Here is a 22,686-nt window from a genome sequence, read left to right as displayed (position 1 = left end):
ACGAAGCGCACCGACACACTCCTCAGCTCTCTAGCTTTCCTTCTCATGAACAACACAAGGGGTGGACCAGTGTAAAGCGGCAGGCATCTCTTTCTCTGCAATGCCAGCTCACAGAATCACAGAATAGTAGAGTTGGAAGGGGCCACGAAGACCATCGGGTCCAACGCCCTCCTTTTGCAGGACACCAAGGTACACCATCCCGCTCAGACGGCTGCCCAGTTTCTTTCTGAATGTCTCCAGTGTGGGAGAGCCCACCACCTCTCCAGGCAGCTGGTCCCGCTGTCATATTGCTCTGACAGTGGGGAAGCTTTTCCCGATATCTAGCCTGAATCTGGGTTTTTGCAGCTTGAATTGATTATTCTGCAGCTTGAATTGATTATTCTGTGTCCTACACTCTGGTATCAGCAAGAAGAGATCTTGACCTTCCTCTTTGCAACAGTCTTTGAGGTACTTATAAAGGGATATCATGCCCCCTTCAGCCCTCTCTTCTCAAGACTGAACATGCCCAGTTCTCTCAGTCTCTCCTCATAGGGCAGTGCTTCCAAACCCTGGATCATTTTTGTTGCTCCTCTCTGGACCCTTTCTAATTTTATTGCATCTTTCTTAAATCTTGATGCCCAGAACTGGACACAGAATTCCAGATGGGAGTATAGGGGAACTACTACTTCTCACAATTTGGAAGTAATTCTTCTATTAATGCATCCCAAAATAGCATTTGCCGTTTTGGCAGCTGCATCGCATTGTTGGCTCTCATTTAGTCCGTTGTCCACAATTACTCCGAGGTCTTTTTCTTTTTCAGTTCTGTTGAGCCACTCATTTCCCATCTTGTATTGACACAATTGGTTTCTTTTTTCTAGGTGGAGGACTTGGCACTTGCCCCTACTGAATCTCCCTTCTGCTGCTTTCAGCCCAGCATTCAAAGTCCGTCAAGATTGCCCTGGATCTTCATTCTGTCTTCTAGGGTGTTTGCTATTACCTCTGTGCCCTTTAACACACCCATTTCAGCAATACAGGGGCATGTCTCCAGGTCCCCTTGGAGGAATCACGCACAAGACCTGTCCATAAAGTGACCAGCACTCATTGTCAACGCATGTGTGTAGGTGTGCTTGGGGGCAGCTGACTTAAAACCTGGCACAGAAGTGCATGTGCCCCACTGCTCTGCCCCCAGCTGAATGGCCACCTACCCAAATAGGCCCCTTCCAAAAGTTTCCCAGAGAACAACCCTGCTCTGCTGAATAGCTTTTGCCTCCCAGGAAGAGTGTTTTCAAGGGCCCGGGGAACTGCAGGGTCTTTTCTGAGAGCCCTGGAGACACTTCAGCATTCCCAGCGTCCTATAAATGGCGTCCAGATGTCAGGGGTCCTATCTTCCTGGGAAAGCTGCTTGCGATGACAAGAACCTCTCCTCATTGGAGGTGGCAAAGAACACGCTTATCGGAAACCCCGTGCTTGTTCTCTCCGTATGGGACAGGGCTGTGGGGTGGGTGCAGCTGGGAAATCGGGCTGTGCTACTCACGCCTCCTTTATTCTGCACGCAGCTGAAAATAGGGCGGCTGTAAATCTGTCTGGGAAATTTCAGCACCGCTTTTGTCGATGGAACCAGATTAAAGGGAGCAGAGCAAGTGGGGCAGTGATGCTGAGGCTGCCCAAGGCCAGCCTTGCCCTGCAAAGGAGCCCTGATGGCATTTCTAAACACAGGCAAACCTCTTCCTTCTGGAAGAGAAAACAATGAGAACCACAGGGGATTTCAGACCCAACCAGGTAATTTTAGAGCCTGGAGTTTGCAGTCTTGTACGGACAGCGGGGGCTTTGGATGCCCGAGTCTCAGCATATAGCTAAGATTTCTCTTCTCCCTGCAGGCTCTGCTAGTCCACGCTTTACCAGTGCCCCAACATCTCTGTAATATTGCTGCAAACAATCAAACAACCCCCCCCCATAAAAACTGGATGCCAAGCCTAATGGAAAGGGAAAATTCCATGCATGTACAGCTGCACATTTTAAACTGACTTAAGTCATAGTGTGAGTACAGGGATCATATGGATCTTTCTTCTACTGGCCTGATGCAAAAGACATTTCCTTGGGAGCAAGTGCCAAGTTGCTGCCTAAAAGTATGGCATATTCTAGAGCAAAAATAATAAAACGTGCATCTGAAAATCACATGTATGTCTGGCTGCTGCCATTAATATTTTCCTTAAACCATTAAGAAGGAAGAATGCTGGGCTGGACAACATTCTGACCCCGGTCTGTGCTCCCACCCCTATCTTCCACCAATTGGGGGGGGGGCATTTGGTGGCCCCCTGGGCTGCAGAGCCCTGGGCTTAGAGGAGGGGCCAAGCAAGGGGTCCCTCCGTCCCTCCTCCCATCAACCATCTCTCTTTTTAAGAAAAGGAAATAAAATCTGAGGGAGTCTCCATCTCTTCCTTCACAAAAGAAAGTGCTGTGGCAGACCCCAGAAATAATGTACCTTTTTAAAATATATTTATTTATTCTGTTTATACCTGCCTTTTCCCCTTCCAAGACACTTGAGGCAGCTTACATCTTTCTCCTCCTGGTTTCAGGTTTATCCCAAGAACAACAACCCTGTGAGGTAGGCTGGGCTGTGAGTCTGTGACTGGCCCAAAGTCACCTGGTGGGCCCCATGGCTGAGTGGGGACTAGCACCCAGATCGCCTGAGTCCCAGGCCCATACTCTTAGCCACTACTCCACACTGGCTGTGCCTTAAGTTGACTTGGATCAACTTATTTCTTGAATAGCTGAGACCAGAACTGATGAGATTCTGTCTTGGGTACGAGGTCTTGGCCCATGAGGTCCCAGCAATGACAGAGGGGAGTTTGTACATCATTCCTGTGTCCCCCACGGTCAGGACATGGGAGAAATGTACAGACTCACCACTACCCAAAAGCTAATGAGGAAGACATTTTTTTCAATGGTGCGCCACTGTGTAGGGTAGTCCAGCCAGGTGCCTAGGCAGCTCCTCATGCCTCTGGCCAAGCAACATGCAGACAAGGCCGGGACGAGGATGAGCCAGCACCAACTGGGGGGTTGTCTCTGGACTCTGGGGTGCCATGTCCCCCCATTCTCCTTGGGGAAGAAGCTTCTGAAGGTTCTGCACTTCCACTGCAAGCAACATAAATGGACCATCTAAGCAGAGCCAGCTCTTGCCAGCATTAGTCACCCGGTGCCAGGATCCAGGCTTTTCCCAGTGCTGCAGCCCGTTAACACTGGCGATAAAGCCTTGTCAAGTTCAAGAGAGTCTAGCGGAGTGACCCGGATTCAGGAGCAGATGGCCTCGCAGACTTATGCATTAGACCAGCTGAGTCCTTCAGCTGGCAAGGCTCGAGAGCTTTCCTGGCTTGGGAGCAGGACGACAACTGTGCCATCCTCAGGCAAGGCCAGATGCGGGGTGGCCCGGGGCTGTGTTTCAGAGGGAAAGGGCTCGGGTTCTTGCCCATAGAAGGGCACCAGCAAATGCCAGGGATGGCATGTAACTGGACCGCGCCCAACTTGCATGGGATGCCAGCAGTGGGCAAGGAGGGTGTGGCTCCCTAGACGGGACTCCCACTCCCCTCTGGCCAGGGCTGATGGGAGTGGTGGTCTGACAGCATCCAGAGAGCCTAGGTTCCTCACCACTCGGGGTTACAGACTCGTGGAAAGCTCTTCCAGGCGTGGAGCTGGTCAAGGGTCCGGAACTGAGCCATCAGCAAGTGCAGCATGCTGGTATGACTCCAGGGTCACCAGCAAAGAAGCCCCGGAGCAGGCCTTGCAAAGGGTTCCCTCCACCAAAGCTTCATGAGTCAGACTCTCTGTTCTGAACTCCAGGGGAACTCTGCACATGGCTGGTTCCCACTTTTCCCAGTGGAAACGTGGAAAACAGGTCCTTGCCCTCTAACAGGGCCTGATTCATGGAAGCCTTTCCCTTTGTGAATATGCTACACTTTTCTAGCCAGGACTCTTCTGTTCTTGGACTTTATCTCCCATCCCCAACCACTGGCCATGCTGGCTGAAGATGGGACCTGTAGTCCAACCGCATCTGAGGATGGGGAAGACTTCTCTACAGAGATAGGGCCAGGGAAGCCCTTGGAACTGCTAGACATGGGAAATATTCCCACTGCTGCAGGATCCACTGCATGGGGGCAGAATCCGAGATCCAGAGGCCCAATCTGAGCCCCATTCCCAGATCTTGTGTCAGCCAAAGAGGCTGAATTTATTCACATTTTTAATCTTTATCCCACCTGCATGCCAAGAAAAAGGGCGGTATGCTATCATAAATGAAACCCGAGTGAAACTAGAAAGCCAGTATTACGGGACAACACGAACACAGAGCAAACAGAACTGAGACAGCACCCGACCCAACAGAACCTCTCTCAAGGCAAAGGCCTGCTTCAATGAAGGGTCCCATTTAAGGCTTCATTAGGAGGCAAAGGAGCCAGCTTTTCATTCTGCCACTGAGAAAGGGAAAACTGTACATTGTAGACCAGGAGCGTGGGGCCTCCTTCTGCCGGAGTGTTGGATTCCTTTACGGAGAAGCTTTCGGAAGCCACATTCCCAAGGCCAAAACACAAAGAAATGCCAGCTATGGTAGTTAGAGTTATAGCTACAGAAGTGTCTGCAGCATACAACCAATGGCAAAAATGTTGGCAAAGAGAAGAGAAGCATTAGGAGAAAAAAGCCAGTGGAACAATCCAGGATGTGGCCATGCAGGCTGCAGAAAATCTGTTCTAAGCGACACCCGCGGAAGAAAATAAATCTAGCTGTCGATTCAGTCCAATGGGAAGAATAAACTGCTGCAGTTTACAACCTCTCTCAAATGAAGGCCCAGCTTTGCCACCAACCCTGAGGGCCCCCTTCTTCTGGCATGAGCCTTCCCCAACTGGGTCCCCCCCGCAAAGGGCTGGGATTCTAGGATGGTGCCCCTCTCTGAACTGCAGTGTGAGATCCCCCATGTGCCAACCTTCCTCTCTCCAGCCTCAGTCTCCCCCTTCGCCACCACAAGGAAAGGAGGATGCCGATGCAGCTGTGGGTTGCTCCAAAGACCGGCATGCGGAGCAGGGCCAAAACAATCCCAATGGCTTCTTCCAAAATTTGGGGCTGGGAGGGGGGCAAGTGTCATCCTCCCCGTCTTGCAGCTCCAAGCTGCAAGGGACCGAGAGCTCATCACCTTCACGAAAACAGGGTCCCTGGTGGATTCAGCCCTTTCCTTTCCCTCATGCTCCAGTTACTTATCGACTATCCAACCTGTTTTGCTGCTGCACCCAAGGTGGCTCACATGGTCTTCCTGCTCCCCATTCTTTCCTCACAACAACCCTGTGAGGTAGGCTAAGCTGAAAGTCTGTGACTGAGCCAAAGTCAGGCAGTGAGATGGATGGTGAAGTGGGGGCGAAAGCCTGGCTCTCCTGAGTCCAGGTCCAGCACTCGAACAGCGATGCTGCACTGGCTCTCATGGTCTCAGCAGCCTGTGCAACAACCCTGCAAGGTCGGCCAGTATTATGACCCACACAAGGGCATGGGGCTGAAAGCTGATGTTTTGCCCGGGTCCCTGCAGCACAGGGCTGTTTCTTCCCACCAAATGCACGAGCATAACCGTTACTTCAATCTGCGTCTATCCTGCTAAGAAATTGTGCTTTCCTCTATCACCAGGATGATCCCCCTCCCCCAGGACTATTGCCGGGGGGCCTTATCCCGAGCAGCACCCCCGGGAGAGCATTACATAACGCCGTCTGGAAATTCCCTGTGCCAGCGTCGCCCCGCACCCCGGCCTCCCATCCGAGCCCCGCAGCCCCTTGCTTGCGCCGAGATTCCTCGTTCAGCTAGTTAGCGTGGCTGGGATTCTCTTGCTCGCCTGCCTGACGAGGCAGGAATCGGTCCAAGCACCCGGCTCCCCCTCCCCTGCCGGCTCAGCTCGGGGTGACAGAAAGGATAAGTCACATTAGCCGCCCAGACGGGATCAGCCCAAGAGGAGCCGCTCTCTGCTTACGAGCAGGGAAAACGGCGTAAGCATGCGGCGGGACACTTTATCTCCATGGGACCCAGCTGAGCGCAGCTCCCGTAACATTAACAAAAACACGGCAAGGAAAGCCTATCGGGAGATTAGAAAGAAAAATATGCAAAGACGACGGCTTGGCCAGACTCGGCGGGCCGCGGCGGAACATTCAGCGCCGAGCGAGGAGGTGGCGTGGCCGGAGGAGCACAGCACTAAATGACTCCGAGCTTTCATTTTCACCTGCCTGTTTGGGCAGGCGGCCAGGAGGGCCTTCTTTCCCGTCTCCTTTCCCAGCGCCCCTGCCCCTCCGGCCCAGATCTCATGTCTCAGGAGCGGAATTTTGGTGGCTGCAGACACGGGCACCCTGACTACCAAGAAGGGTACAATAAACAGAGTGGAACAGAATTACTGGAGGCATTCATGGGGAAAGAAACTGAACAAACTCCTGATCTCGGATTAAGCCCAGGAAAACTCAGAAAGCCACAGGCCTCTGATCCCTATTATTAAATATATCATTCATCATCTTGCTAATGCTTCCAGCGAGTTAAGTACCCGAAAACCTTTGCTGCATTCTGTCGCCCACCGACCCTGCTAAGGGAGGGGAAACAGAAGTAATTTCTAGTTCACCGATAGGAAAATAAAGCCAAGGTATTGCGGCTGGCTGAATCACGCCATCCTCAGAATGTGTGGCTCACGGCACCTGGCCTCTTTCGCAACGCTCTTCCCAGGCTGCCATGATGGCTTCCGTGTTGCCATTTCAACAATTCAGTCGATTATCCCCTCCCCAAGTCCCACTGACCCCAGCAGGGGCTCTGATGATGGGTGGAAAGAGCTGGCGAGGGAGAGTGGAAAGATGCTTGGGCTTTGTCTGGGGAGACTTGGGCTCACACCCCTGTGGGAAGCTTGCCTGGCCTAGTTCCCCTCACAGTGTTGCTGCGAAAACAGATCGGGGTGCAATCCTGCACAGCGGCCCAGTGGGCAAAAGAGAACACACATCTGCAACAAGGTCCATATGCTAAAGAGTATCTGTAGAGGCAGATTTACAAATAACACAGTACATCTCATTCTTGCATGGAGGGCGAACGCCCTTCGGATCCGTGGGCCTTGCTCAGCCTCCCGTCCAGTTGCCACTTCCCTGGAGATGTCGAAGCCCGACTCTCCCTTCCATGGGCTCTCTTTTAACTGGGCTTGGCTGGACAGCCCTTCAAACAGGGGATGCTTTCAAAATAAAGGACTGTCCCCTGTAAAAGCAGACAGGTGGCTGGCTAAACACTGCCCTGAACATTGTTAACAAGAATAGGAGGCAAAGTCCATGAATATATTCCAGAGAGTTAGCGAGCTCACCAAGGTGATTCAATCCAAGCATAGGCTGGGATACTAAACCAAGCCTGCTGCAGAGACTCAAGCTGGGGGGGCGGGGGGGGGGGGAAGGCACTCCTCCCGCAATCCCAGCCTGGCCCAATATGCACCCTCTTTCCTTGACCTTGCCTGTTCTCCCAGCTGCAGATCATGGAGAGGTTTCCCGGTTTGCATGGCTGTTTACCCCTTCTAAGGGCAGAAACGCATTCCTAAGGCTCCATTCCTAACAGCAAGTGCAGCATGTTGGCATTTTTGCGCTGCCCCTTGTGCCTTTGGCTCTGAGCCCCCAAAGAGCTTCTCCAAGACGGAGCTTGACCAGTGTGCTGAAAGAGGCTGGATGCCCCTGCCACCCCTTGGCATCCTTGCTGTCTCTTGCTGTCCACGTAACTGTGAGCAAGAGAAATCCGTAATCAGGGCAGGCCCAAACGTTTTGCTGCCAGAGACTATCTCCACCTTCTGCCTGTTCCATGCATGGAAGCTGACGGGGTTGACGGTTGTATCTTAGTTCAACACTGGCAGTAAAGCAACATCCGTGAGTGCACCTGTAGGCAGCGGGCTAGCTTGGGGGCGCTGGGCAGGCCATGTGATGAACAGGACCCAGGCACCTGTATGCCACCCTCGACCTGCAGCACCTGCTGCCTGAGGCCGCCCCCTCACTCTACCGAGTAGCAAGCCTGGTCCCATCTGTAAGCCAAATGGGCCACCGGTTCCTTATTGCCACCCTCAAAGCTTAGGTGGTGTTAGCAACATGCAGGGCTGCTGGCAGCCACTGCAAGAGGTGCTCATCGCCCTGAAACTCCTCCTGGGTTGGCTCCCAGCAGCATTTAGCCGACTCCAGTTGGAAACAGGAGGCTGGGGCTACATGAATCTTGGCTCGACCTGAGCAATGCAATTCATATGCTTTTAAGCTTCTGCTGGAGTCTGGAAACAGAGACCCAGCTGTGTTGCACCATGGGCTGCATTTAGCTGTCAAGGCCAGGGCCAGCCCTACCGTTAGACAGAACGAAGCCACTGTCTCAGGAAGCATGTGATGGGCAGACCAAAAGCACCTGCGTCTCCTAAGCTTATCTGATGCTCTCAGGTGCAGAAGAGGGTGCTGACCTGTGGTCAAGGTTGAAACAAGCCAATTCAACCAGCTTTTGGACATGAAAAGGGGAGAGAGAGGCACCTTCTTATTCTTCACATTAGGAAGCCCAAGATCGAGGCTGGATCAGGTCTCTGTGGAGACGCCAACCGATACTTTCCTCATTCTTCAGATTCCTTTCAGGATGGAAGGCCCATGGAAGATTGTGTGGGAGCTCATCTTTGAAGTCTAAGGTCTGTGTTTGGGAGGGGCAGTGGAGGAAATTCTGGAAATCCTGTCCCACCCCTGCCAAAGTAGCAGAACCCTAATCTCCCACCAGTTGCCCAAGCGGGGAAGACCATTTCTAAAGAAAGCCAGAGAGAGTCAGCCAGTTTAGTCTTGGCTGCCTCCTGACCGTAAAGGAAGGACACATGTATGAAGTCCATTTGCAAGATATATGGCCCCCAGTGCTTAACAAGCAAACCTATTTCAGAGTTTTCTAAGGGGAGATGTTTTTCTATCACTCCTTTCATATGCTCATGGAACCAAATCTCTTTAAAAATGTGCGCGGGCCGCTGAATTTTGGTTTGTGACACGGGATACCGGCACGAGTGGGTCTCAGTGGTGATGCAGATACGGACGACGAGAACATTCTGGATTGTTCCGTAATCTGCTGCTCAAATGCCTCAAATTCCAACATGATCCTGGCTGGCTCTAATTACACGCCACCCTCTCCGCAGGAACGGCTTGCCGGGCTCTCAGGTGACATGGCTACAAATTAAACCTAAAGCAACTAACCAGGCATTTGGGCTGGCTGGCTGCAACAGGCGTGCTTCTGTAAAGAGAACGCAGCTGCCTTCCTATTGGCCAAGGGCCTCTGAGGGTAACGCCAGCTCTTGAAATCCTTCCACGTGTGTCTGGGGAACCAGACATCCAGATAAGCGAGGCTAGCAAGCTCCTATCGCTGGGAAGTGAAAGGATGGCTGCGTCTCAGCTAAGGTATGCATTTCCCCCAAGCAATTCACATGAATTATCATCAGTGTCAAAGATGTGGTACAGCAGGCCCATGGGCCAAATCCTGCCAACCTGGGGACCTATTACTTCTCATAAGTTTCAGTAACCCTCATAGTGAATCTTGCCAGATGAGTCGACAGTATCCCCAGTTTACAAATACTGGGGGTTAAAGAATTGTCTCTAAACTCAGCCTGGCTATCCATGATTATAAAGAGTATGGAGAAGAACAGCTTGCAAGTGCAGGATAGATAGTCTGGGCTTGCTCCTGGTTTTAGGAAGTCTTGCAGGGTCTGCTCAGCGTGGGGCATCCTGGTTGAATGCCTTCACAGCCACGCTGCTTAAATTTAATGGACACAGTGCAGACAATAGACATCTGCAAGAACATTGTTTCTGCATTCAAAATTACATTAGAAACATAGAAAGAGAGCGAGTCAGAAGGGGTCTCCCAGGCCATCTAGTCTGACCCCTGGCTCTAGCTGGTTCCGCTCATGACACGCCTACCATGTGCATGTCTAGCCTATCCTTGAACACCCCACCATTGGGTTCATCTACCTCCTGTGGAAACCCATTCCATGCCCTAGGGATCCTAACTGTCAGGAAGTGCTTCCTGGGATCCGAATTGAACATTGGTTCCTTGAGCTTGGTTCCGTTGGAGCGCATCCTGCCCTCCTCTGCAGGGGAGAACAAGTCTCTATCCAACTCCATGCGACAGCCCCTCACATATATGTCACCAACAGATCTCCTCAAAGTCTCCTCTTCTCCAGGCTGAAAGAACCCAGTTCCCTCAGTCTCTCCTCATCTGGCATCCCCTGCAAACCAGCCACCATCCTTGTGGCCCTAAGCTGCACTGATTCTAACCTGGCTATATCCTTCCTGTAATGTGGAGCCCAGAAATGAACACAATACTCCAGTTGCAGGTGCACCAGAGTCAGATAGCATGGCAGAATACCTCTCTCGATCTAGAAGCCAGGCTTCTGGCTATGCATCCAAGGGGGCGTTCGCCCTCTTGACCGCCATGTCACACTGCTGGCGCATGTTTAGCCTGCAGCCAACCCGTACCCTGAGATCCAAGATGTTGCTTTGGTAGAAACCTGTCTTTGGTCTGATGGTCTATTTTGATGGCAAACTATTCAACCAATTATGAGAAGATTTAACTCTATGCCAGCCTGGTGCCCTCCAGACATTTAGGACTCCAACTTCTATACTGCTTGTCCACTGGCATGCTGGTTGAGGATGATGGAAGTTGTTGTCCAAAATATTTAAAGGGTTTGGAGAGAGGTTGCTCTGTGGGGTGTCTGGAGTCCAAAAGCTTGCTCATGATTTTGTGACATTCCAGTTGGTCCTCCAACAGTTTTCCTGCTCGAGAATGGATCAAGATCTGCACACTGTGCAAAACATTTTGATGAAAGCCCTGACCATGTTGAGGTTTCTCTACAAGAATTTCAGGGAGAAAAATCTAGCAAATGAAGCCGAGGACAAAACATTTCAAATCCACCTCCTACACTCACTTGGACATCTTGCCCTTTGAAGAACAAAGTTTCTTACCCAAGTTGGAAGGTAAGCTTGCCTTCTTAGTAGAGATTTGCCACCTATGGAAAAGCTGCAAGTAACACCATGCTATCTCTTGTGGGATCACACCAAGGTGGGAGGCAGTTAAAGCAATGAAGCTGAAATTCTGTACCTTCCTTTGTTAACTCCCATGAGACCTACCAATGAAAAGCATTCTGTGATCGCCAGCTTTTTATTACGACTATCGCTGTTAATAATACTACTCTAAACCCATCACCTACACACAAATCCTCAAGAGACAGATTCTCAGTCTGTTACAGTAGATAACTGTTCACTCACCAAAATAACTCATCAGACCTTGATAAATGATAGGAGAGACTGCCTCCCCCACCCTCCCACTTACAGAACACAAATCATAAGCCATAAAAGCCCTGGACATCTATTTCACTCAGTGGGAAGGAAGCTGTAGACTTGACACCGCAAAGTTAAATGCATCTGCTTGTCTGCTTTCTTTCATTTCTGCTTGGCGGTGTTGCTTTCTAAAACACCTTATTCATTTCCACAGTATCTGATCATCTAGTGAAACTTTCCATGTAAGGTCCAAACTCAAATGTGTTTCCTACATGAGGCAGAAACCCAAATAGAATACCTACCTACTTTCTCCTTCTTTCTATGGGACTAGTAGAATAGAGCTTCCTTGCAGATTATGTTAATTCAGGATGAAAGGTTCCCATTTGGGGCTTTTTTAAAGATCAGGCTTTCAAACGACAAGGATCAGAATTGCACTCCCTGGACTGTATATTTATTTAAGGCACTAATATACTGTTTTTTGGCGGAATCTCCCCAAGAAGTTTACATAAAGAGTAAAAGAATGAGCATGAATGAAATAAAAAGGGACAGCGACAGGAAAGAAAACTTTTGTAAAGCCAATCTCTTCTCCACTGAGGCCACGATGTTTTTCGAGTAGCCCAATCTGCCCACCTGCCAATTTTAACAGCACTCCAAATTTGCTTATTTAACTGGGGCTGCTATTTTAGCTAATCGACAGATTTTCAGAGTCGATTCAGAGCACAATCCTATGTACCTTCAAAGAGAAAAACACCCTGCAACCTCCAGGATGCACTTGGCTGGGGCATGCTGGAAGTTAGAGGCTTTTTTCCCCTTTAAACTTGCATAGGATTTTGTCTTAACCTAACCACCTGATTGACTGATTCAGGGTGCCATCCTGATTTAGGGGCTGGGGGATACTCAAAACTGTAGGCCCTTTCCCTGCTTCCTCATGCATAGGATTATGATTTTTAAGTATCTTTATGCCACTCTCTAGCCAAAAGGCTCCCATAAAGCTTCCACACAATAAGAAAAACAACAGATGTACAACCTAAAAAAGAATTGACAAAAAGGGAAAATGGGGATGGGACAGGAAAGGAAGAGGGACAAATACGTAGTTTTTCAGCAACTCTGGTGCAATGGCCCAGATTTCTCTCTGATCTCTGTCAGAATCACTGCTTGATGCGGGGGCCCTTCATGGAGAAGGTCTGTCAGCACTGCTGGTGGAATGCCTTGCTTCCCCTCTTATAATAATCCAACAACCTTGTTGGAAGTACCCAACTATTAGGAAAAAGCAGCTAGGAGAGCAGTTCCTCAGCTTGATGTTCTGCTCATGAGCTTACAGAGACCATCACCAGAAAGACCTTGCTCAGCTAAGTGGACTTTGACTGGATCTGGCATGGTAGCTGAGAAGGGGTACAAACTTTTAAAAATGTGGCCAGACTTTTTTAGAAGCCATCTTGGAAGGATGAAGAGTTGAAGAACCAGGGAGCCAATTCTTGCTGAAATGTTCTGGTGTCTCACCAAACCGTTTCTTGACAGTTTTCTAAGCAATGTTTAGCGAGGCATGCCAATTTGACCCATCTGTAAGTGGCTGGTTACATTTCCTCAGCAGTTCAGGAGAAATATAGCCTGAGGTGCCCTGATCTTTCCTAATTTTGGAAGTTAAGCAGGGTCAGCCTTGGTGGAAACCTGGATGGGTGACTTGAGTCCTGCATTGAGCAAGTGGTTGGACCTGATGGCCCGCTAGGCTTCTTCCAACTCTTCGATTCTGTAATTCTAAAAAAGATACTCTGTATATACCTGCAAAGAGATCAAACCAGTCAGTCCTAGAGGAGATCAACCCTGACTGCTCTTTAGAAGGCCAAATAGTGAAGATGAAACTCAAATACTTTGGCCATCTAATGAGAAGGAAGGACTCCCTGGAGAAGAGCCTAATGCTGGGAACAATAGATGGCAAAAGAAGAAGGGGACGGCAGAGGATGAGGTGGCTGGATGGAGTCACTGAAGCAGTGGGCGTGAGCTTAGGTGGACTCCAGGAGATGGTGGAGGACAGAAAGGCTGGAGGAATGTTCTCCATAAGGTCGCGATGGGTCGGACACAACTTCGCGACTAGCAACAACAACAATACACCCACAGCCAGGGTTCCTTTTAACAGGATTGTACATATTTCTACCCTTGACTGGGCATTGTCTCATGCCCACTCCACAGAACTGGTTGGTGTCAGAAGCTGGAGAGATGATCCAGAAGGTGCCATCAGGACATGGGGTTCGTTCTAACACACCTCATGGAAGCGAAGAACTCAGCACCGTGCTGCCATTTTCAATTATGAGTGGCCCCTTATATGCCCTTTAAATTTATATTCTGCCTTTCCCCCTTAAAAGGGGAGCTTTCCCCACCAAAACAGTAGTGAACAGTCACAAAACCAAGACCCAAAGGGAAAAAAGTACAAAGCTCATTAAGGTGTGGTTTCTGAGCAATGTTGGAGTTGTGGTATTTATTGTCTCATTCCAAATGTGCACAGGGTTGCACCTTAGAACAACTGAGCTCCCCTTGGCTGGGAGTTCCAGCTCTTGGAAGCACCCCTGAAAACGCTCTGGCTCACAACCTTGTCAAGCACATCTCGGACAGCAGAAGGACCAAGAGAAGAGCTTCCCCAGAAAATCCTATAACTTGGGCAGACTCATGAGGGAGGGGCAATCTTTTAGGTAGTCTCATCCTAGTTCCACTTAAGGCTTTCTAAGTAAGCACTTTAACTGTTTGAATTGTGCCCAGCAACCAATGTGAAGCTCTTGGAAGAAGCAAGAAACCTGCTTCTGCAACTGGACTCCATCCACAGTCTGCTTCGAGCATCCTGGACCAGCAGAATTTCCAAGCTCTTTGCTGAGGCTGCCCCATGAAGAGCCCTTTGAAGAAGGCCGGCATGTGCTATTGTGGCTGGACCAGACAGTGCCAGGAATGGGTGGATGAGAAGGTGTAGATGAACAGATGGAAGGAGGGAAGGCCTTACACAGTCCTGGGGCTCCAGGTTGGAGTAGGACAGAAGTAGAGTTGGAAGGGGCCTAGAAGGCCATCGAGTCCAACCCCCTGCTCTGCTTCCCCGTGCAGTCACCCATCCAGCTCCAGACTCATGCCCTTCCAGCTCAGCAAAGGTGACATGACATGCTAGCTCAATGGATAGTCATGGTGTTGGATTACGATCCCCCGTCACTGTGGCCATTGGCCATGTTGGCAGGCAATGGAAGGAGCTAAAGAGCAGCACCGACACGGCATCTAGGCAGGGGCAGGATGAGTCCCAGCTCCTTTCCTAGAGCAGGGGAAATACTGGAAAGTAGAAAAGATACTAGGGCAGCGATATAAATCACCCTTTTCAAATTTTCTGTGCAGTATACTTCTCAATCAACCTTCCCAGCCTGGTACTCCGGAGATACCTTGGATGGCAGTTCCCACTGTGCCAAGCCATGCTAACTCAGGAAGATGGGAGATGTAGTTTGAAACTTCTAGAGCATGGAGGTCGTTCTAAAGGAAGAGGATGGGTATGCTGGGCGCTGATTCTGGCAGACTGTGCTCACCCGCCTGGCAGCATTGATCTCCCATGTTCAGAAATGCCTGTTTTGGTGATTCTCTTCCTGCCCTACCCCCTTTCCTGAAAGGTATCACATCCTTCTGTTTTATGTGCTGTTGGGAACGGTTGCTAAGGAAAGAAGTGTTCTATTACCATCCCAGTGATGTCCTCTCTAAGAATATACTTTGCCACACATACTTCAGAATCAAACACCTCTCGGCTATAAAGAGCATGCAGATTTCAACAGAGGAATACTTTAACTTATGTTACATACCCGGCGCTTACAGGCAAGCCAATTAACTTCCCCCCTTCCCACCACCGACCACGGCAATGGTCCATATTTATAACAATGCCCAATGGGAGAAACTTTATTCTGCTCCCATAATTATGGACCACTCTTTCCTCTCTCTTCCTTGAAATGCGCGTTGATGATCACCCCTTTGCTAAACCCACTGTTAAGTGTCCAAAACGGGGCTCAGTTTTGATTTCATTTATTACACATACGAACAGTTTTCCCTTCACTGGTACCCAGCCCCCAAGTGTGTTGAGTGGCAGCTCCCAAAATTCAAAGCCATCCTGGTTTCCTGTAAAAGAACTCTGGGAATTGTAGCACTATGCAGTGGTGGAGTTCATCTAATACAAGGGGGGTCATCGTCTTTGCAACTGTAAAAACAAAACCAACCCTCTCTTAAGCACCCCACCCTCAAACAGGCATCTGGAACTGCCTTTTTGACCCTTCCAGGGTTCTGTAGAGACCATGGAGCACCAAATGGGTCAATGCTAGTTTGAAGCTGTGTTACTTTTTACCCTTTGGGCATTCAATAGTAATTCCAGGTGCCATTAAAACCCCTTCCCTCTCTCTTTCTTCACTGGGGGGCAGTGTATCCATGGCAGTTGCCCACCCCAGTCTAATATGAAATTCTCAACACTCCCCACAAACTACAAATTCTCTGATTCTTTGGAAGAAGCCATTACAATTAAACGAGTTTCTCAGAGGCAGACATACTGGTGCTTCTCCAGTTGTTCTGGCTTACACTATGATGGCTGGGAATGATGGGAATTGCTGTCTGGCATGAGTTGAGGAACATCACCTAGGAACATAAGAAGAGCCAAGGTGGAACAGACCAAAATAGCATCTCATTTGGCGTCCTGCTCCCACGGCAGTCAACCAGATGCTATCCAGAATCCCACCAAGAGGTGGGAAGCAATAGCCCTGACCTGCTGTTGCTCTCCAGTATTTCATAGTCAGAAACACTGCCTTTGATTATGGAGGTTCCATTTAGCCATTATAGTTAATGGGTAGCAGGAGGCCTGTCCTCCTTACATGTATCCAATGACTTTTGAAAGCAAAATAAAGCAGTGATATCTTGAGGTAGTACTTTCCAAATGGGCTGAGTGTACAGATGAACACATCTGGCAATTTCAGTTTCTTGTTTCTCCAATATTAAGTGTGGCGCCTTTGAGATTTTTTTTAACAGGAAAATTCATAAACATTTTTGTGCACTTTCTCCTACTACACATTTTTGCCTGTTACATTTTAAACCCCATTTCCTAATACAATACATTTTTAATCTATCATTTTTGACTGAAATCTCCACTGTGAGATAGGAGGTGCAGCACATGAAGGTTCAGCTAGTGGTCTGAAAGTGATATTAACTTGTGTTAGGACTTGTTAACAAGTCGCCTGGAAATTTTGCTGCATTTTATTACATACCTTTCTGATGTTGGTGTAAGTTACTTTGAGGATGGCTTTGCCACAGAAGAGCAACACACAAAAACATGTTTCCACCCCTTATGCTGCCCACCTCACACAGGAATCTCCCTGCTTCTTTTGGCACGGCTTTTGTGACAAAGAGGCTGCTCAAAAGCAGGTTGAACCATCTCAACTAAACAGGACAAAGTAGACCCAATCCAAGGATCAGGTTCTTAGCAGGAGTCTGGGGGTTGGCAGTCAGGCAAAGGCATGGTCAGGAAAACTAGGCCGCAGGGCTTAGCAGCTGTGGGAAGGTGCTTTTCATCAAACAGGGAGCCTCACCCGAGAACTTCTGTAGCTTGGCTCTTCAGATCACTAAAGGCCCAGGTGCAAGTATTATGATTTCCCTCCAGGATCTCCTGACTCCTGAGGAATCCCATACTTTGCGCTCTCCTTTGCTTGCAAGAAGCCTGTTGCTTTGGGCCCCGAGGCATGTGGTTTTTCCCCAAGCAGCCCCACCTTCTGGCCTTGCGGCTCCGAGGGCAGGAAAGTGGCCCCTTGGCGAGTCTGTCCAGGTCCTCTTCTACAGACAAGGCCCAGTGGGACGCCAGGCGAGCTGCTGGGATGGCCAGAGCAGTGCTGGAAGCGGGGGAGCTCCATCTGCCCCATCACCAGCCCCAAAGGGCCTTTGCTCTTTGCCACATCTAAGTCTCAGTAAGGCAGGAGAAGGGCAGCTCGTCCTGAAAGGCTTTGGGATTGCAAAACTGGCAGTCCGCTGGCTGTCCGGGTTCTAGCCAGACACTGAGAGGTGGGCTTCCTACATCTCTGTGGTGAGTCCCAGGAAAAGACACGTGTTTTTGTGGCATCCCTGCCCTGCTCTTCAGCCAATGAACGGGATGGGCCCCGGGCACACGGAATGCATTTCCTTCATCGGATGCTGCCAAGGAGGCGGGCTGGCATTTGGGTGCGGAGATGACGGATCCCCAAAGGGAGGTTCGAGGCCCACTGGCTGTTTTCATTGACCAGCCAAAGTGTAGAACAGGCCTGCACAACCTGAGAGCTGCTAAATTAATGTTTAGCATGGATTAATGAAAGACCGAATATGAGGCAGATGGACTCCACAAAGGAAGCCACAGCCTTGCACTTAGGAGAGCTGAGCAGGGCTGTGAAGGGCAGGCTCCTTTGGGGGACTTTCTTTCTCAGAGTTGCCATAAGGCAGAGAGGACTTGATGGCACCTAATGTCTCCGTAAGCCCCCTGCTTTTGCTGCCTGCAAAAACAGAGTGGGACAATGGCTGCCACGCGTCTGTGGGGCCAGGATGCGAAGCCCCGCAGCCGATGTGTTTGGCAAGCGGCAGGAGAGCCCCGTGGTGACCTGGCCAAGATGGCACAGGACTGTCTGCCTCTAATCTGACCGACCCTCTGCTGCAGCTTGCTTTGCAACGGGCTGCTGCCGGCCTGCCTAAGCCATCTGCAGCAACCTGTTCTCGAGAGCAGCCAGGCAAACCTGCAGGGCTTCCGTAAAAACATGAACATCTGTTGGGCCCATATGCGAGGGGCTCTGCCCCACGGTTGCTGTGTGATGGCTGGATGAAGATCCAGCAGGTTTAGAGGTAATGAGGAAAGATGGTTATCCCTATTTATCACACCCTGGTACAGTCTGGCAACAGCGGGCTAACGAGGTCCTTCACCCTTTGGGATAATACACCCAGGGCTCAGTAACGGCTTTACCCTGAAGTTGGCCTCTGTCCTGTAATCCCTCACAGCGTGTGCCTTTGGAGGGAGGCGCGAGTTTAACCCTCGCAGCCTTGAATTCCACAGAGCAGCTCCCTCGCAGCTTCTTCCCGCTCACCACCTCTTCGCTTCACACGTGTTCGCGGACTGGAACCTGGTTTTTGTGCAATGGGGGCACACGGCTCTGCAGCCCTCCTTCCCCTGCTTGTGACAAGACTCTGCACCCCTGAGTGGGAGTGCTGAAGCTGGAGCATGCAGGATGGATCTGGCCTCCCTGGGGAGCCCCTCTGCCAACCCGGTGCTCTCCGGATGGCTGCAGTCCCGCCACCGCACCCTTTCCCTGACCGCCACTCGTTTGGTGACTTCCTGGCTCCCACACCCAAATTCCAAATTTTTGGAATGCTTCTCCTAAGTCTTAGTCATTGGTCCTGAGAGCTCATGCTGGAATATACTGGCATTCTGATCTGCCCCTTCCGTTTTCCACCCCTGCTGCCTGACTTTGACTCAGAAGGAGTCCCTGTCGGCTTCTCAAACTTGGCAACTTGCCGTGGTGCAGTGCTGGACTGGCACTCAGGACTCCTGGCTTGTAGTCCTAAGTCCCCAGTGAGTGACATGGAGCCAGTTACAGAGGCTTGGCCTGGCCTACCTTACAGGATTATTTATTTATTTAGAAAGCTTCTATGCCGTCCCATCCGCCGAAGCCTCGGGGCGACTCACAACAAGAAGTTGTTGTTGTGGGGTGTTGTTGTGGGAATAAAATGGAGCAGAGGAGCCTTGTAAGCTCTCTTGGGTTCCTTGCAAGGGGAAGAAAGGTGGGGTATCAATGCAATGCACTAATGCTAATACTAATACTAAATCAGTTACATATACATACAAGGATTTCTCTGCCACTTTATGGCACACATTACAGGAGGCTCTGGTCTCTTGTTGACTTCACAACAGCACTGCTGGGAGAAACAAAGACTTCCCCAAGGCCGCTAGTGGGCAAGAATTCAAGGCCAGGCCTCCCCTGCCTGCCTTCTGTGCCACACGGTTACAGGACCGCAGCTGTTAGCACTATCAGTCTTGACACAAAAAGAACACTTTTGTGATGGGCTCTTCCTGGGAACGGAGCATCCACTCCAACCCTCTGCAACCTGACGCCCTCCAGATGCGCTGGACTGCATCTCCCGTCATTCCCAGTCAGCCCAGGGGGAATCGCAGGGATCCAGACACAGCAGCCTTTCTTGCTGCAGAAGTGGGGGTCATGGGGAGCAAGCGGTGACCCAATAGGGCAGGGTGTTCAAGGTGGAGCCTGCAACTCAGGAGGGAAACAGAGCTGCTGCTTTGGGAAGGGCTCAGCTGAAGACTGACTGGAAGAAGGGACACGGCTATGGCAAGTGGAACCAAGCAATAACAGCCTGCTGGGTTTGAACAAGGGGCTCTCTGATGCTGCGATTTGTTTGCAAAAGCAGCTGTCCAAAGGGTTTAGAGCAGCTTCCCCAGCTTGGAGCCCCAGAGCAATATGGGGTACTAATGTCCCTCAGTCCCAGCCAGCAGGGACAACAGACTGCTGGGAGGTGGAACCGAAGCTGGGGAGAGGGCGCTGAGTTGAGGAAGGCTGCTGCAGACATTCAGAAGCAAGGTTTGAAGGCGCTGAGCACCTCCAGCATCTGGTCAGTAAAGGTCTACTGCACCTGTACATGGAGGCTCCCTCAGACAGGAATGGGAAGAAACGAGATTGTAAGATGTTTGGGACTTTAGTGCTGAACATGCCTGATGGTTACCATGCTGGCAGGAGCTTCTGGGTCCTGGAAGTCCAAAACATCTGGAGGTCTTTTACTGGTGCCTTTTACTCTTGGCCAGTTCTTTTTAATTGTCTTTAGTGTTTTTATGTTCTTTCAAAATTAATGTTAAATTCTTACTCTGTTCTCTGTTGGATTTTATTGTTTTTATATTTTGTTGCACACTGCCTAGAGAGCTTTGACTATGGGTGGCATAGAAATGCAATTAATAATAATCTGTCTTCTGCATACTCCTGCCCTAAGCAATGAGTTTGTTCTTGCAATTCAGTTTCTTAATTTGCGTGGTTCATTTCCATGCACCCCTAACCTTCCTTTAAGTGCTGTGCACCCCTTAATTAAGTTGAAGTGAAGCTGCAGGAGATGCGAGGCCAAGACCAACCAAAGAAAAGCCCGGGTTAATACTGCAGGTGCTTCCACGCCAGGCCCACAGGCCCTGCTAAACCAGGCCACCCATAATAATCAGGAATAGCCCATAAGGACACGAGCCATTTTTGTCTGGGCTTGTTAAGTGTGGCCACCCACATGCCATGCCATTCCGGTCATTCCCAGCAGCTAAGCTCCAACTCCGGCTGTTTGCTGGACGAGACTGAAACAATGGCAATGAACAATGCAAAGCGCTCTGTGTGTGTTTACTGGCCGAATGAACTTTTAACTAGTTCTCTCTGCTGCATCAAAGCGCTTGGGGAATCTGCCCACGAGGAAAGTGTATAAAACCCTTGGCAGATTCGAACTGTCCTCCCTTCCCCGTTGCTTGGGGTGTAATCCTATGCATGCACGGACAGAAAATGTCCTGCAACTGCCCGCACGCCCCAGTGTAAAAAGCCATGTTAAAAAAAATGCTTGGCTTCCTCCCTGAAGGACGAGGGAGGGATCAGGCACGACTCCAGAGGGAGAGCAGCCCGAGGTCAGGGAGTGGCACTAGCGAAAACTTGTGTGCCCAACAACTGGGGCAACACACAGCTGGGAACCTGTGCTCAGCTCCTTCTCAAAGAACGGTTCACGCAGAAGAGGCTGCTTTCCTCCCTTAGAGGGGGCCACCATGTAAAGCGATACGAACTGTTCGCATTATTATCTGCTAAATAGCTCCCACTTTGTCAAGCTTCCAAACTTCCATTAGAGACATGCGTCGTGTCCCTGTGGTGTGGACAAGGGTGACGGCTGGCTCAATGACTTTTATGCATGCATCCCAGACACCTGGGAGGTCATGGAGGGCAGACTGCAAGCTTTGCTACCCCACAGCATTATCTCTGTGGCCAGCTCTTTCTGCAGTGGAAACCGAGCCTGTGGTAGTGCCAAACTGACCCGTGGAGATATATATACACTTGTTTTATCTGCCACATTTAAGTCTCCTTCTGGACACTGCACAGATGGCCTGGTAGAAGGAGCACAAAAGCGTCGCTGTCTGTTCACATGATATGGGCAAATCTAAAGAGTTGGTTGATTGTTTTAAAGCAATGTCTACAAAACGGAACCCTCCAAAGCATCCTGCATTTCCCCGTGTGCGCCGTACCAACATTTCACAGTTCTTCCTGTCCTTGGGTCCTGAGTGAGGTCTGCCCTTCTGCCTTCTTAGTCTACTCATGTTACTGGGCTGACACCCACATCCATGCAAATATGATGCAAAACTGTATACAAATACAGCCTTTGTGACCATGGCAGATTTTCGAGACAACAACAACACAGAGGTGGGGGAGAGGAAAGGAAAGGTTGCCCATTATGCTTTGCATTTCCAAAGACCAGAGAGGGAGCTGCCCAGCATAAAACCCAAGAACAACCCTGAAGCATTTATAGACCCTGCTGAACTAAAACCGAGGTGCGCTGTAGCTTGGGGAAAGAGAGTGCTTGCTATAGCGAACATTTAAAATAGAACAGCGGGTGGACAGTGTCTATAAAATTATATCAGTCCATTGTAACCATGGCACACTCACGTAAACAAACACAAATGTTTCCCCAGCTCCTTCCTCCTCCTCATTTACGCTTTTATTTTTCTAAAATTAATTGGGTGAGAATGGAATGCGCGAGAGCTCAGACATGGTCAGAACGTCTGTGAGTGACGGCTTGCCATCAGCAGCTGCGCAATTTATCTGGTTACCTGTAGCATGTTGAGAAGGAGGCTCCGGAATTTGGTGCCTTCCACCATGAAGAGCGCCATCTTGTCACAGAGCTTGGCCGCCGTAGAGGCAAAGCTGCGGTCCGTCACGGCCTTCTGGTAAATGGTTTTGACAATCTCCCCGAGCATCTCCTCGGAGTTGGCGGAGTTTTGGGCCTCCTCCATGAAGCTGGCGAGCTTGGAGTCCACCCCACTGCTGTTCTTTCGCATGCTGTTGAGAATTTCAATTAGTTTGTCCATTTTGTTCCTTTGGGGGTTGGGAGACTCCACGGCCACTTCGTCCTGATCCGTGAAAAGGGAAAGACAAGGCATCTGTTATGCAAGGAAGCGTGGAAGAGGGAGAAGAGAAGAGAAGAGAAGACACAGATCAGCACTTTCCAGCAGGTATGAGAGTTAGGAAGCATCAAACATGACCGAGGCTATAAGCCAGGGTTGCCCAACTAGGTGACTTCCAGATATGCCAGGCTAAAATTTCAGCTGCTCCCCAGCCAGCCATAATGGGTTATAGTCCAGCACATCTGGGGTGCCCGGTTGGGGAAGGCTCTTATAAAT

General features: G+C 50.1%; 1 protein-coding gene across 4 annotated transcripts in view; it reads right to left on the bottom strand.

Annotated features, from left to right (window-relative positions):
- CTIF (cap binding complex dependent translation initiation factor) overlaps nt 1-22,686 on the bottom strand; it is a 198,228-nt gene that overhangs the window by 34,341 nt on the left and 141,201 nt on the right. For 3 of the 4 annotated variants that reach the window (XM_044431076.1, XM_044431072.1, XM_044431075.1), the window contains one exon: nt 22,117-22,446. In XM_044431076.1, coding sequence (XP_044287011.1) covers nt 22,117-22,446 — 330 coding nt within the window. The remainder of the gene's footprint in view (nt 1-22,116; nt 22,447-22,686) is intronic. The other variant, XM_044431073.1, reaches the window with a different exon arrangement.

Source organism: Varanus komodoensis, unplaced genomic scaffold (assembly GCF_004798865.1).
Source record: "Varanus komodoensis strain SLA01 unplaced genomic scaffold, ASM479886v1 scaffold22, whole genome shotgun sequence".
NCBI lineage: Eukaryota > Metazoa > Chordata > Lepidosauria > Squamata > Varanidae > Varanus > Varanus komodoensis.
Note: the sequence above shows the minus strand (reverse complement) of the source record. Positions and strands in the feature narration are given on the sequence as shown.